The sequence below is a fragment of the Elgaria multicarinata genome, chromosome 6 (assembly GCF_023053635.1).
Source record: "Elgaria multicarinata webbii isolate HBS135686 ecotype San Diego chromosome 6, rElgMul1.1.pri, whole genome shotgun sequence".
NCBI lineage: Eukaryota > Metazoa > Chordata > Lepidosauria > Squamata > Anguidae > Elgaria > Elgaria multicarinata.
Window position 1 is genome coordinate 42,591,098 of NC_086176.1, and position 16,487 is coordinate 42,607,584.

Genomic DNA, 16,487 nt, shown 5'->3' on the forward strand with positions numbered 1-16,487 from the left:
AACGCCGTGGTTTGGCCTATGGAAAACCACTGTTCCCTGAGCCTCACTGCTCCCTCACCTGCAATATAGAGATAATCATGATGGCATATCTTACAGGGCTGTTGAAAAGATTACTGAGATAATGAAAACCAGATGCTTGGAAAACTTTAAATGTGCTATATCGTTATTACGACTAGATAGTATTCTGGTCACTTCAAACTTCCCCTTCAAGTGAGCATTATGTTAGTATACCGCTGGTACATATTTTGCAAAAGAATCATCTGGGGGAAAAACCAATACGTACTTCCCAGAGCTGGTCCCCTTCATATGATCTGTGTGAATGTAAATATCTGGAAGGAATTTATTCAGGATGCTCCTTGCAGAATCCACAATTCGGTTTGCTATCTGGGGAGACACTCTGACCGAATAGCTGGTTTATAGTTAAGCAATTTCTTGTAAAAAGACTCTAAAGCAAGGAAATGTCCTGTACACAGAAGGGGACTTTAATACTTTTCCTGTATGAGTGTGTGTGTATAATATTTATTTAATTCAGTTTATGAGTCACCTTATAGCTGAAGCTTTCAGGGCAATGTACATAACAATTAATGTTATTATGTGTGTGTTACTGTCCATACAGCAAAACACAGGACTATGCAATTTACAGGCTACAGTTTGTAAGTAATACTTACATCCCTTTTGTGGGGTCAAAAGGTTATGCTAAAAACACCTTGAGGAGCATAACACACCTACAGAAAGTTACTGTGTCTTTTTACTAAGCTACAACTACACTACAGGCCCAGGCAACATTTTAACTGCCAAAGCAACATGGAAAAAGTAGTGACACATTCCTAAACCAGTGAAGCATAGCTATCATAGTTTTATCTTTCAAACTGTTGCTAAAATACAGCTGTGTTTGACTATTGCAATCCCAACCCTGCAATCTGAACTTAGAACTGCCAGCTTTCCCCAACCTGGTGCCATCCAGATATGCTAGACTACAACATCCATAATTCCCAGCCAGGCTGGAATAAACCATGCTCTACTGCTACTGAATGATTAGGAGAATGGCAAGAGTAAAACAAATGCATTGTTAGCCATTGTCTCTGGGGGCTGTGTGTGTGTGTGTGTGTTGACTTCTCGTCAATCTAATTGAATAGTGAGGTGGATGAATACAATCTAGAACTGAGAAGGCCATTTATGTTCACAAGGAAGCAGACATCAGGTGCTAGTTTCCTGAAGAGCAATATTTGAGCTTCAGGTTAAGTCTTAGCATTCAATTTAGAGTGGGAGATAAAATTGGAAGATTGAAGACCAGGCAAGAACCTGGAGCCATAATATTGGTAAACGAATATTAGGTGTACTCCATCTTCAAGCATTCTTTCCCACACTGCTCACTTTCATGGCTGGATAGTTTATTCTGTATAATCTGATCATAATAGTAATATTGGTAATGCTGAGTTTTAATTCACTGTGGGGAGAAGCTAGGTGTTTGACATTTATGTAATCATCCAATGTAGATGGAAAACAAAGCTTTAAAAAAATCACCACTCATCTTAATCACCTATGGTAATTAAGAATTGGGTCTGGTGAAGGATTCTTATTTTCCTCCTTTTAGGGCACAAATAACTGTAATAGATAGGCACAGACAGGTGGACTACTAAATGTGTGTGGTTTGACAACTATGATAGCCTTCTTTCCAAGGCTGGTGAAATCGCCTGGACAGCAAACTTAAGCATTTGTTGTAAAAGGCAAAGTTCTGCACCACTTGGTTGAAAAGTTCAAACTGTTTCACCACAGCTTAGCCATCTGCACATCGGTCATTCACAGAACATATTATTGACAACACAACCTTATACATTTCTACTAAGAAGCAAAATCTCCATTGAGTTCAATGGGGCTTACTCCTAGGTAAGTAGGGCTGCAGCCTAAATCTCTAATGTACATGAAAAGGGCTGCATAGATTTCAGTCTATAAATATTTAAAGAAGGATACGCAACTCCTCTGATGCGCTTAATTTTGCCAGGGTCGACATACTGAATAGGCTTCAATGCTTTCTTCACGGGACAACAAAATACCACTTCACCTCCACCTTTGGGGGGCATACCCCTCCTTGTGATCTGAAAACAAAAAATGAGATTAACGTTATGAAACAGTCTTTGATTTTCTATCTAAACAACCAAGAGGCCTTACAGACTCTAGTAAGATAATGCAACCAACAAAATGGATTAGAAGGGCTAACTAAAGTGATGTTTCTCAGAATTAAAGTATTTGCTTGTATTCATGCTGCCCAGAACATTTAATTTGGCTCCTATTCAATGGGCTCCCAATGTAAGGACCATTCCCATGTTACAAAAACCACATGCTGTACTTGAGTGTGGACTAGCATGTATGAAGCTGTCTCAGTCTCCACAACCACACTATCTAACAGGGTGGAAATCACACATGCCTATTTGCAGCCTAAAAAATACCTCTGTGCCTCTTTCATAATCATGGATCTTTGTATACAAATATGTCGACACTGGAATCCACTTGGAGCAGAGCCCTATCAACTCTAATTAAGGAAGCTAATACTACCGGCTGGAAGAAAGAAAATAGGGGTGGCAATACAAAAAGCAGTCAGCCTCAGAATGTTACCTCATAAAGTAATCAAATAATATTGCTAGATCACTCAACCCAAGCAAAGCCAGTGCTTGGAATAATTAATCAGTAATTAAGGAACTCTCTTATGGATTAGAAACAAAGTAGAATTATGAGGGAGAAGATGCCTAGGTTCTTCTTAACAATCAGATTTTTGGATCTGGAACAGGAAAGGGAAGACTATGCAACTGGTTCTACACACTCCCCAGTTTCATCCCTCAGTACCCTTGTTCATTCCCTGCTATTTGTTCACTGCGGGGACAAAAACACTTTTTCGAAGTATTTGGTTAGTAACCATTGACTGACGACTCCTCGGTGAATTTATCCAATCACTGCTTAGCTACCTCTTATTGGTCTTCACAATATGAAGGATTGCCTCCTCCCACATGTAAGTGCTCAGATCCTCTACAGAGACCCACTCTGCATCTGCCCCACCGTGATAGGTGGCGACTGGAGACGCTACCCCATTTATGGAATACCCTCTCAGAGAGCCTTGCCTGGAGCCATCCTTATATTATTTTCAACACCAGGTAAAGCTCTTTTTATTTTCCCAGAGTTTTTACATCTGCATATTTTTAATCCACTTTAGATCTGTATACTTTCAGAAATACCATGGATCTCATTATATACTGTTTTATTACTGCCTCTGAAATTCTTATGTCATTTTTTTATTATTTTATTGACTGAGCATTATTGTGTTATAATGTTTTATTGTTATAAAGTGCCAAGGACATTGTTATTGGGGTGGCATACAAATATGGCAAATAAACAAATATCCAATAACAATTATTTATATAAAATTTCTTGACTTTATCAGCTATCTTGACTGGTAAGAGATGCAAAGTAATAAAAAAGGTCAAAAAACAGCAAAATCAGGAGAGAAACTACCTCCCTCTTTCCTTTTTCAACTACCACAGGCTCAACACAAATGATTAACAGAGTATTGTTTTAAATTCATGTCTCTTAGTACATTCCTTTTATTTTCCTGTATTAGAGGAAGGGTAGCACACCAGCGGTAGAGGATGAATGGGAATATGTAGAAATGGCAATTAAGTTCTTACCTTCAATTCTAACTCTTCGCCATCAATTCCAAATCTTTTCAATAAAGGTATAGCGGTTGCCTTAAGAACATCCACCTGAAAGATATTCAGTAAGAAAGCCTCTTTACTCAAAGGGGACGCCAGCAATATTTGTGCACCAATACATCAAATGTTCATTCTGAGGACAGGTTTTTAATCTGTCAATTTGTCTGGCATGTAAAGAAACTGAAAAATTTTAAATGAGCAAAGTCACATTAGTACAAGGTGTATCTATTGATGTCGAAATTGATTATGTAAGTAAGAGAGAGACAGAGAAAATAAATGTACAAGTAGAAAAGTAGGGATATGGGGCAGTATCCAATGGGACATGACTGCTAACATAAATTATATTGTGCTAGTGTAACCTACTTTAGCACAGTACCAATAGTGTTAGCAGGTGCACCAATTTCCAACAGAAATAGGTATCCTAGAGTAGTTTATGCAGATGCAAAGTCATCTATGTTAGCAGCTGCGCCTTGTTGGAATTCTGCCCAAGGGCTGCAAGGTGGTCACTTTCAAGTTCTTGCTAACTAGTTTCACATGCCACCCACTACCGTCTTCCATTCTTTTCAAACGTGTTCTCGTGGTATTGCAGCATGCACACGTGTACCCATTGTGTAGTCTGCAAGCTTCAACCAAGAGTAGAGTTCATAGCTTCAGAGCATTTTCTAACCCACAGAGACCTATGCGAGCCACTGGGCTATTGTTACAAAATTCAAGTCTCCTCCTGTTATTTCTTCTACCATCAGGCTCACCCAGCATCCCTTGCCTCAACCCTTCCTCATCCCCGTTTGACACAGATAATGCTATTTCTTGGCTAGGAGCGGTAACGCTGGCTCCCGCAGGAATGCAGCTATTAGCAAACAGGTGGAAAAAGAGAAGCGTCACCAGGCAAATGCTTCAGTTTTCATGTTGCTCAAAAGGGTTTACAAGGAACTTTTTTTTTTACAAAAATAATAAGCAAGTTTTGAAGCAAAACAGAAGGTTTATTTTTGATTGCTTCCCAACCAAGCCCTTCTTTTTACATTGACATACAGTTGACAAATATTTCAGTTGCAAGACTCCTCAAAATCTGTAGTTCATCGGATGGCAGAACCAGGCCCCAAATCTGGACAGCTACCTTTTTAAAAGAGCTGTGATAGCTGTGGCAGGTCAAGATAACTCAAGGACAGCCGCTTTATTTGCTAGAAACTCCTGGGTCCTGTTGCCAACGGTTTTGACAAAACAGGGCTGGAGTCGCAACATACACTGGCCAGCCCACTAAGACGGCAGTGCTTCTGATCCCTAAACTAGACAGGTTTAGACTCTTCTTTGGAATATCCTTTTCCCCACAGATGTGCTCTGTGCCTTCATTTTCTCGTTAACAAGCTACCTATGAGGAGAGTGCTGGAACCCTCTTGCTGGGGTGGGAGGCATTTGCTGGCAGCCCTCCTTGACATTTCTTTAAATGGTGCTGTACTGACCTTTCGGTAACAATCCTACTGTAAAGGCATATTCAGCTAGGGTGACCAGTGGCTCCTGTGTCTTTAACACTTGCATAGAAAAGAGAATTTCAGCAGATGTCATTTGTATGCATGCAGCAGTAGGTGAAATTCCCTCTTCATCACAACAGTTAAAGCTGCAGGAGCCCTGCCCTCTTTTGTATCTGGTCAATAGGGCAGGGCTCCTGCAGCTTTAACTGTTGTGATGAAGAGGGAATTTCACCTGGTGCTGCATGCAAATGACAGCTGCTGAAATGCCCTTTTCTAGGCAAGTGTTAAAGATACAGGAGCCCTGCCTTCCTTTTCATATGGTCACCCTAATAATATTCACGTGAAGAACCACTTTCCTTATGCCCACACACAGCACTTTAAATAGAGGCTGAATAGAAGGGTCGTAGCTGAGTGGTAGAGCACAGGATTTGCATGCAGAAGGTTCAGTCTCTGACATCACTAGAGAAGGCTGGGAAAGACCAGTATCTGAAACCCTGGAAAGCTGCTGCTAGTCAATATAGACCAGGGGTGCCATACCTTAGGCCTAGAGGGCAAATCCGGCCCTCCTGGGGTCCCAATCTGGCTCTTTGGGATTCCCCAAATGGCCGCGCCCCCTCCCCCTGGTCCCACCCAGTTTCCCCCAACTGCCATTTGGTGGTTCCCTGGCTTTTGCATGTTCCTGCCTCCCCCACATTCCTAAAACATTGAAATGCCTCTCCTATGGCTTAGTTACTGGGATGAAGAGCTTTAAATCGACCTATGCTGTGCATGGTAGTTTGGCCCTACCCACCACTGGAATGCAGCCTGCAAGAGCTTCTCTGAAATGGAATTAGGCCCTTGGGCTGAAAAGGGTTCAATGCCTCAGATATCGACAATGCTGAGCTTGATGGGACAATGGGCAAACTTGGCAGAAAGCAGCTTCCTGCAGAACTAAGCTCCTTGCCATACAGCCTGCTGCTTAGAAAAGAATACGAATAAGGTGGGGATGTGGAGTAGTGGCTAAAGTGTTGGACTGGGTGTCGGGAAATCTAGGTTCTAGTCCCCAGTCAGCCATGGAGACCCACTGGGTGACTTTGGGCATTTCACACACTCTCAGCCCAACCCACCTCACAGGGTTGTTGTTGTGAGGATAAACTAGAGAGGAGAAGGAGGAGGAGGGATATGTACGCCGCCTTGGGTTCCTTGGAGGAAAAAAGGTGGGATATAAATGCAATAATAATAATAAATAAAATATTTCAATGTCCAATCCGTGCAACTTTTAAAAAACAGCTTGTAACACCACCACCCCTTTCTACATATACAATAAACTGGTCTAGGTAAGACAGTTTGGGGGTGGGGGCGGAGGTGGGAGAGTGTTGCGTAATTCATGTAGCTGATCTGAGCTAAGCTGAAAGCTTAGCTTGTCTCCCTTCATTTCCTGTAACTGGGTAAGAGGAGAAAGATGTGTCTAAATGATCTAGAGCAGAACAGCATTTGTTTCTGTTTACTTCTCTGCCTCCCTTCCATTTTGTCTGTTACAAGCCCTGGCAAGTCAAAAGCCAATACCGTGTATCTCAACTGAGAATATTGAAATGTTAGAGAGGAACAAAGTGTTGACGTAGTTGGATGGCCCAAAGGTGCTGTAACCCTTTAGATCCTGGCAGAACCTGGATTCCATTTGCAGACCATCTTGTTTATTAAAGCTATGAATGAATAAAGCATAACACACGTGGTCTCATACCACACAAAGCAGATCTTGAAAATGGGTTGTGGGGTAGCATTTGTTGCTTAGATTTGCCAAGTTCAACATAGCCTCAGGAATGGTTTTGATTTACTAAAGGTTTTGATTTACTAAAGGTAAGCTTTTCTATTCTTTCAATTCCCTGGTCCCAGTACAATTCCTCCATCTTGTCCTGGGACAGAGACGAGGGCCAATCTCTGGCGACTTCCTTACAATGAAAGCACAGGCAACTCGTGCTCAATTTCAAAGGAGCGAAAGCTCTGTCAAGTCGGATGATGGAATTTGTGATTTTCCTCAAATCAATCACAAAATCGACGGCCAGATTACAGCAGCTACCTGTCACATGTATGTGCATGAGCACACTGGTCTACAAACTACTCAGGGCTCCCTGTTGCCAATTCCTTTTCCTGGGGCAGCGATTCTTAAAGCGACCTTTGGTTGGGGCTACAGCTACAGAGCTTGGTGCCCTCCTCTCATGATGACAGACCCTTCCCAATTACATGATATGGACACAGAGAAATGATCTACAACTCTGGAACCAATAAATGTGCCCCAAAGTGTGGAGAGGCAACCCCCCCCCCCACTGTTCCAGAGATGATGTCAAGGGGCATGAGTGCCCCCCCCATCCGTGCCTCCCCTCCCCTTGCTCTTGCTGCAGCCACCCTCCATTGCTTCTGCTTTCTGTCTGATTCCTATCACTTTGTACCACCCTCTATTCCATATCTGCTTCCCCCACCCTGCTCCTGACTATGCCGCTGCATTTGAGTCCCCGTGTGTCCTGAGAGAGGGATGGCTTGAGGAAGAGTACACATTTGGTCCTTGGAGCTTTGCAACTTACCGAAGGATCTACTTGATCGTTGGTGACGCCCCGGAGAACAATTCTTAATGAGTGTTTCATGAATGGTGCTAAGCAGAGAAGGCTCTCCAAGTAATACCCAATGCTGCGACTGGGGCTACAATCGTGTTCCAATGAGCCCCCATAGAGCAGGCCAGGCTGATAGTATAAAGTGGTACCTTTTAAAGACGAAGAGGAAACATTCTCCGCGTTAATTTTTTGCAGCTTCAACAGAGACGTTAAGACCAAGTCACAGTGTGCCCATGATGGGATTCCTACATAAAGTTCCTTTATGACCCTTCAAACCCAAAGCAGCTATTCACTCTGCATTACCAGGTGAGGTCATTGCAGCTCCAGTGGGTGGGCTGAGAGAGACAACAAGGATTTTGGACCATTTGAAGGGGGATTTAACCCTTCTCCAGTCCACCACCCATGCTGCGACCCTAATGAAAATAATCCATAACCCTTCAGCAGTGGGGGCAGATGGCTCCGATGTCAGTAGGGTGGGGAATCTACTCTGGGATTCAGTCAGACTTCTAAAGGAGCTATCCAAAGTGCTTTGTACCTCAGATAGTTCCTCTAGAGTTCTGACTGAAACCTGGAGCAGATTCATCGCCCCACTGGCATTGGAGCCACCAGCATCCACTGCCCTTCATCCTCCACCCCCTGCAAAGCTGCTATTGGCTCTTGAAGGGATGCTGCCATTTATTACTACCAATAAGTTTCACTGATTGCTGTGAGCTACACAAGCAGCCCTTTGTTCAATGAGAACCACCACTATTTAGGTCAGGGTGGCAGAAACTGATGCCTGTGGACCCCATCTAGCCTTCCTGGGTTTCCCCAGATGGCCCCACCCCCTTTCTTCCAATCACTGATTGTCCCTGTTTACTTCTGCCTTCCCTCCTATCCTTGTTCCCCTGTGTGTAATTTTAGATTGTAAGCTCCTCAGGGCAGGGCCCCATTTTCTAGGTAACAAACCTGTTTGGTTTATTTCAATCCTAGAGCCATTGGTTATTTTGTCAATCAGCCGTATAAAGTTGGCTTCAAAATCTGTAAGGGAAACCAAAAGCATATTAGATGCTAAGCATTCAATAGTTATTCCAAGAACTTTCATTGGTGTCCTTTCGCATGTACTGTACTGCAATCAAAATCTTCCCCCCTTTAACCCTTATACAGTTAATTAACCATGTGATTAAAGTAGATGAGCAAGTAAAATTTATTCTTATTTTATAATTGCGGGAACCAAAGGAACAACAAGAATTTACCCCCAACAAGCTCAAGAATGCAATCCTACACACACAGACACACACCAAGACTTTCATTCTAGAAATAATGCATAGAACTCACCTGCAAGATACTTTGCCAGTGCTATGCAAAAAGGCTGCATCATTGTTCCAAACCAATGTTTTGAGTAACTCAACAATTCTCTTTTGTGGCATATATCACATTTGTGCACAACGCATGCTCACACAACCACCAAACAAAAATAAAAAGTGATTTTCTGTGTTGCATTACAAAGATATCTCATGACCAGGCACATCATGTTTTAAAATATAATCTCCAAAACAGCCATAATCAGTGATGCTAGAAGCTCAACACTGCAAAAGAAATGATTAACTGGAATCACTACCTACATTTTGGACCCAAATCATCCCACTTTCTCTTTCCTAGTGATGCTCTCCTTATCAGCTTAGGGTGCTATCCTATGCATGTTTACACAGAAAAAAGTTCTACAACTCCCAGAATTCCCTAGTTAGTATAGCTGGCTGGGGAATGCTGGGAGTTATATGACTATTTTCTGTGTAAACATGCATAGGATTGCATCCTTGGTCACCTATTCTCTCATGGCTCCCATTAGAACACACACACACACACCACATAGGAAATGTGTGGGAGTTTCAGGATATGGTGGTCCTTTACATCCTGTGCTATGACTGTATTATGCAGATATGCCCAGTTCTTCTCTTGACTTCTGCTGGCTCTAGGGTATGTATGGTATGTTTTTAATCAGTTTTTAATGTGTATTTTATATCATGTTTTTATACTGAGTTTTATACTTTGAATGGTGTTAGTTTTTGTGAACCACCCAGGGAGCTTCGGCTTTTGGGTGGTATAAAAATGCAATAAATAATAATAATAATAATATAGTTTTGTTCCTTTTAATTGGAAATCCAAATGATTTAATGCAATCCAATTTGTTTCCCTCCAGATGATTTTGATCACAGAGCTCATCATCTGCAGCCAGCATTGCCAATAGTCAGGGATTATGGGAGTTGTAGTCTGAAACATCTGGAAGGCACCAGACTGAGAAAAGCTGGTTTAATATATTGGTATTGAGGCATAAGTGCGCATTTTGGGCTAAAATATGGGTTGCTTTTAAAGTATTACCTTATTGTTTACTGAAATCTTATTGATTAATTTTGTGTTGTGTATTACCTGAACTTGTGCTTTTTAAATATTGAACTGAAAGTTTATAGGTTTGTGGCATTTATTTTTTATTGTCAAATTTTTCATATTGTTTGCCTTTTGCTAATGTATTTGTATGATATTAAACTCTTTAGGTTTCCTTTTTGAGAGAAAAGTGGGGTACAGTGGATGATGGTGATATTGTGATGTTTAGGCCCCAGCTTCCTTCAAGAAGTTCAGGTCCGCATGTATGGGATCACCCCATGTTTCTCAAGACAAGCCTATGCATGAGCATGAATTTGAACCCAGGTCTTCCCAGTACAGTCCAACATTCTATCCACTACACCTCCTTTCCCCAACCTGCTGTCTTCCAGATGTGCCAGAATACATTTTTTGTCATACCCAGGCAGATGGTGGCTGATGGGAATTGTAGTTCAACACATCTGAAGGACAACAGGTTAATGAAGGCTGCATTACAACTTACAAATGTTGAGATGGAGGCAACTAAGTCCTATGAGAATAGGGAGGCACATACCAAGTATAATTTCTCCTGTCATAGTCTTGAACTGTTCAGATAAGTGAACTTTCATATAACTCTTTGCCATGAAGTCATGGAGCCACAGAAATACCTCTTAAGGCCAACCATTGGCAACTGTATTTTCGAGGTCATGACAAAGCATTTCGTGCTAGTGAATGGAATTGAACCTCAGCCAACAACGTGGCTTTGGAAGACATTGATGAGTCTGGACCAGTGAAGAAACATGTCAAACAATCTGAAAGACGCTCAGTGCAAAGGAACACTCTAGCTAATACTGCAATATAAGAAGTTGCCAAAAATATTATGGTGGGAACTAATAGGTCTCCTGAAGAAAAGTTATAGAACAAAATCTATGAAAGCCCAAGAGTCAGCTGCTTAATACTAATTTAGGTAGAAACATTTGGGAATAATTGTAACATGCTGTAGCTGCAATCCTAAACACCTTTCCCCACCGAACAGAGAGGGATTTGCTTTTAAGTAAACATGCCTGGGAATGCGCCGCATGTCTGTCCTAAGTCAACCACATACCACTTACTGTAAAGGATTTTCACTACATTATATGGGGCAACTGTAGAGTAAGATTAAGTCATAGACAAACCTTAACTCAGTGGCAGAAAACATGCTTTGCATGCAGGAAGTCGTAGCTAGGTTCAATCCCCAAAAATCTCCAGACAGGACTGGAAAAGAATCTTGCCTGAAAACCTGCTGACAATGTGTAGAACTACTGAGCTACAGAGACCAGGGATGGGGAATATGTAGATATTGTTGGATTGCAACGCCATTAGCTATGCTGGCTAGGGCTGATGGGAGTTGTAGTCCACCAGCACACTCTTGGCATGGGCCATTGTTCTGACTCAGTATGTTCCTGATAAAGTATTACCTTTCACCAAGGGGGGGGGGAGTTACAACTCTTCCTAGAAGTAGCTCGAGTCTATTGCCAAGGGCTTTTTTGTTGCGGTTTGTCGGATTTCAGTGTTTTAATGTTGAGTCATTTTGTTCCATCTCCTTAGGAAGGGCTGCCTAAAATACACCCCAGTTCCTGTGGAGATCCAGGCAAGGCCTGCTGCGACAGGGATTGTCCCAGGGATGTACTGACCAAACTATTCTTTTTTCTTTGAAGGAAAGGAAAACCACCTGATACTTTCTCTGAAAGGCATAAACAAGAACGCGCCGAGCAAAGCGCAGGCCGAGAAATATCGGCATTCTACTCCATTGTTCATTGCACAGTTTACTCATAAACGGCGGAGTGAAGAGAGAGAGAGGTCTCGCTTCAATCCCATCACAACCAGCACACCAAACCCCGCACAGAGGAGGCATTCTTCTCGCGCTAGTGGAAGCAGGCAGCCGCGCTCTTTCATCGCCCAGCCGAACACGAACAAAACCAGCCTCTTAACACCGATTCCAGGTTCGCTGGTGTAGCCACCTCCGCGGGAATTCAATCCGCCCGCCAGCAAGCCAGCCTCCAACAGCCGCTCTCAGCATCGCCTGCCTGCCCGCCTCCCACCATCCCGAACCACCTGCATGGATGTGTCCTATACCCTAAGGCGGACGAACCTCTGAGGCCGGGGTTGTCATCCTTGGCTCGGATCTTGCGGATTTTCACCGGCCGCCCGCTCAGCGTGGAAAGCACCAGCCTCTGCCGTAAAAAGTTGCACCCAACATAGCTGAGGGAGTGAGATTCACTCGCCATGTTGTTGTTGCTGCTGCTGCTGCTGCTACGCACCACTGCAACCACGCCAGCCAGCCAGCCAGCCAGCCAGCTAACGAAAGGCACACACGGGCAACCAAGGCAGCCGAGCTACCTTGTTGTGATGATCGCCCAGCACCGCTGCTCTTGCCCCGCAGTGCCCAGCGCGCGTCCACGTGGTTTGGAACAGGAAGATGGAACGCTGAGACATCGGCGGGGTCAAAGGGGAAAGGGGCGGGGTTTACGGAAGGGGCGCTGCTTAGTTAAGGAGCAGGCTCGGCAGAAAGCGGCAGCAAGTAAGATTGACCGTAGGGACGGACTCCGGGAGGAAAATTTAACGTGAGGTCGAGTTTTTTTGTAAAGCACTTAGTACTCTGAAAAGTGCCATAGAAAGGGCTGGTAACACAACGGTAATTAACTGCAGTAGGTGAATCCTGACTAATTTCTAGCTACATTGTGCATGCATGCATGCATGCATGTGATGCTCTAGTCCACAACAACTTAACGCCACACAAACAAACAAAAATTGGGTTCTGCCCGCTTACGTGGGAGTAAATACCTTTGCACGAAATAAACTTCTAAGTAAACAGGCATAGGATTACGCTGCTAGCCTAAAGGTGCCACAAAAATCTTAATTGCTTTTATTTTAGCTGCACGGAGATGCAAATGCACAAGTTTGGATACAAACGCACATATTTTTATCCATTCATAACTGTTTGTGTGAAGGAGCTGTCACCAATCCAACACAACCATAGATAAAATTATAGTGGGGAGGCAATTCGAGTGCAATTCAAGCACTGTCGTGTTTTGCAGTGTCTCATCCACTGCTTTTAGACTGCCTTTGGTTCCCCTGAGCGCACTCTTTATTTTTATGTGAATAATTCAAATCCCATAGTAACATGAAATTTAAACAGTAAGAGACGGTCTTCAAATAAGATTAGGGCTATTTATGAGTCAATTTCCGTTTGGCGTTATTGATCACTGATGTATGACATTCCATCTGGTTAAGAAAAATTAAGTGTGTGCGTGTGTGGCCACTTTGAGTCTGGAAGAATGAAAAAACACTAAGAAGGCTAACAAAAAAGGGGTTCCCCATGGCATAGATATGCACCTTACGTCCTACCAGTAGGCAAGGTGGCGGTAGAGTTTGGGGAAAATCAAATTTATACATGCTAGGTGAGAACTGTTCCAACCCTGGGGGCCAGATTGCCTTCCTGCTCACATCCTGGGGGGCCTGGATGACATCAGGGTGGGCCCTTCCCTCCTTAAAGTCCCACCTCCCAACATTTCTCCATGCTGGGAGATGCAAGGGGCAAACATTCTGTGCCATTCTGTCCATGGAGAAAGGGGTTTCTCCATCCTGAGAGAGGCCCAGAGTTACTTCACTGTGCCTGTCTGAGTATACATGGAGAAAAGAGTTTATATGTGCAGAGAGAGTCATGGAGTGAATGCCCCTGCCTCTCTCTACACAGAGGAAAGACAGCTCTTCTCTGCCTTTGTCTAGATCTGACAAGGAAACCTGCACTGTTATCTCCAATGAGCCGCAATGCTGGGAACCCCTAATCTTAGCCAGGTTCCCTCCCTCAGCCGCTAGAGAAAAGCTGCCTTTTTCTACCGCTGGGAGTGGGGCGGGGCCTAAGAGAGAATTCCTGATGCCTTGTCTGTAATTACTGCACTCTTAAATGGGCTTACAGAAGATTTAAATACCATATTCAATAATCAAGTTGAAACCATTAAAGAGAAGCAAATTGTCAATTACTTAGTTTATTATTATATTTTAACATATACAAGAAGTAGTTTTTATCGTATTTCTCTCTATTTTCCTGGGTCCCCAATGAATCTTACAAATCTCAATGTAATTACTGATACAGGGAGATTATTTCTCTATAATGTTGACTGGTGCAGCCATTTTTCCATCCCACTCCTCCTCTGCATCAGAGGCAGTATGCTTGTGTACGCTGGTTGCTGGGCAACATGGCTGGGAGGGTGCTGTTGCACTCATGTCCTGCCTGTGGGTTTCTCGCAAGCAGCCGGCTGACCACTGAGTGAACAGAATTCTGGTCTAGATGGACCTTAGTCTGATCCAGCATGGATCTTGTTAAGTTCTCAGGCATTCATTCATGAACTTACTCTTGGCTTTTATTCAGAGTAAACAATGCAAGAACGAGGATTGCTCCACCAAGGTTATGACCACTTCAGTCGGCATGTTGGAATGGAGAGAACCTTTTGTATTGCTCAAAAGGTTATGTGGTCATTAATTAACATTCCATATTGCTAATGTTCGGAGAGAAAGAAAATGAAAATGTCCTCCAGGTAAATTTACAAAAGGCCTATTGTAAGTCTATGATATTTATTTTAATGCTATTTGTATACTGCTTTTCAACCATAACAGTTCACAATAATAAAATCAGATTGATAGGCAGAGCATATTGTCTTCCCACAATACCAGATCCAAACCACCGGGTGCTGCCAGTGCTCTCATACAATAGCATTGTGTGCTCCTGGCCCTGCTCTCATTTAAACATGGTGGTGATAGCATATGTGGGTCCTGGGAGTGGCATTGTTTTTCAGAATGCTTTCCTCAGTCCACCAGTGCTACAGAGCAGATGGTATCAATGGCTCCCCCACCACTTAGAGCAGCATGGGTAACATGTAGCTCCCCCAAGCCTTTTTTGCAGCCTCTGCCACCTTTGTCACCGCTGCCCAGTTGCCACCAAATTTTGCTAGCATAGCTGCAAAAAAGCTACATTTTCATTTGAATGCTAGGCGATAGGGGAGTGCACATCTTGCTTTAATGGAGATTCACATTCCCTCAAGGGTTCTGGGAGCGTGATTATTTCAGCCACATTTCAATGGCAGCAATTTCAAGGGGGGGGGGGGAGAAGTGTGGCCCCTGGTGGGTTCTGGGAGTGGGAAATTGGCCTCTGGGCCTACTGAAGTGGTCCACCCCTGCCGTAGAGGCAGCAGCTATTAGAGGCACTGGAGAATATAGAAAGATGTATGAAGTCCTCTCCCCAGCCCTCCAACTTAGACTACCAAGCTTATGCTCAGCAGCCAGATGTTTTAAGGCCTCACTGGGAGTGATGTCCTGAGTGGGGGGGCAGGTGTTCTTCAGAGCCTTCTCTCCAGACCATCAGATGTTCCTGTTGTCACTATTGCTATGCCACAATAGCACTATATGTTATGCGTACAATGGGTTAGGCAATATTTGCTACAGGCACAGAACTGGAAACAGATTTCTGTGCAGCTCAAGTCTAGGTGCACATTTATTCACAAGTATCCCCGCCCCCCAAATTCAAGTAGGTGTGAATAGGACTCAGGGTTTTGAGTGGGGAGGAAGTGGAATGGTTTTATTTCAAATTCAGCCAGACTCAGTATAACCTGTGAGCCGTTCAGCTTCTTCATAACTGCATAAACTATTTGAATTAGCACATTCACACTCATTACTATGAAAAGAACAGTTAGTATAAATGGAGAAGTCAAAAACCATGAGAAGCAGCGGGCAGGCAGTTGGTTAGACAGTTTCCTCTTTCTCCAAGGCCAAACCTCAGCAAGAAGCTGTGCTGGTCTTGAGGCTTCAGTTGCTGGCAGAAGAGAAAGCTATCTGAAAGCACCTGCCTCCCCCAGCTCAGGGCTGGCGTCAAGAGGTGGCATGGTTGGGCACCTGCCAGGGGGCCCATACCAACAGGGTCCCACTGACAAGAACCCCCTGGAGTTGCTCCTCTTCATTTGCAAGGTGCTTGTTCTCTTGCCTCTTATTCTGGCCCAGACAACGGTTGTGATGAGAAGGAGGCGCAGTAAATGCCGCTGCCTCTTTGCTTACTGGTTCTCTGCCAGTCAAAACAGCAAGTAAGGGAAAAGATGATCAGGAACAATAGAAGGTAGACTCACTGTGGGGATCCCACTGCGGTTGTCTTACCTGAGAGCTCTCAAAACCCAGGAGCTGGCACTGCAGCTCCACAAGCAACTCTGGCCTGTGTCAAGTGGGTTTCTGCAAAAATGGTGTACACCCTAGTCTGCATAGCATCCCAGGATAGTTTTATGGCCCTTACAAAGAAATGGGACTGTTTTCTGTCCACCTGATAAGAAGTGGGGATGGCTTTCCACCCCATCACTGATAGGGTTGCATCTTTA

The 16,487-nt window shown here is 43.7% G+C and overlaps 1 protein-coding gene across 1 annotated transcript in view; it reads right to left on the bottom strand.

Moving 5' to 3' along the window:
- Positions 1-12,523, bottom strand: part of RCL1 (RNA terminal phosphate cyclase like 1) — a 30,379-nt gene extending 17,856 nt beyond the window's left edge. The window contains exons 1-6 of the mRNA XM_063129281.1: positions 12,221-12,523; positions 8,701-8,772; positions 7,726-7,901; positions 3,678-3,752; positions 1,972-2,096; positions 284-409 (exon numbers count right to left, since the gene is read on the bottom strand). Of these exons, the coding sequence (XP_062985351.1) occupies positions 284-409; positions 1,972-2,096; positions 3,678-3,752; positions 7,726-7,901; positions 8,701-8,772; positions 12,221-12,356 (710 nt within the window). The 5' untranslated portion in view covers positions 12,357-12,523. The remainder of the gene's footprint in view (positions 1-283; positions 410-1,971; positions 2,097-3,677; positions 3,753-7,725; positions 7,902-8,700; positions 8,773-12,220) is intronic.
- Between the last annotated feature and the right edge of the window lie 3,964 nt (positions 12,524-16,487).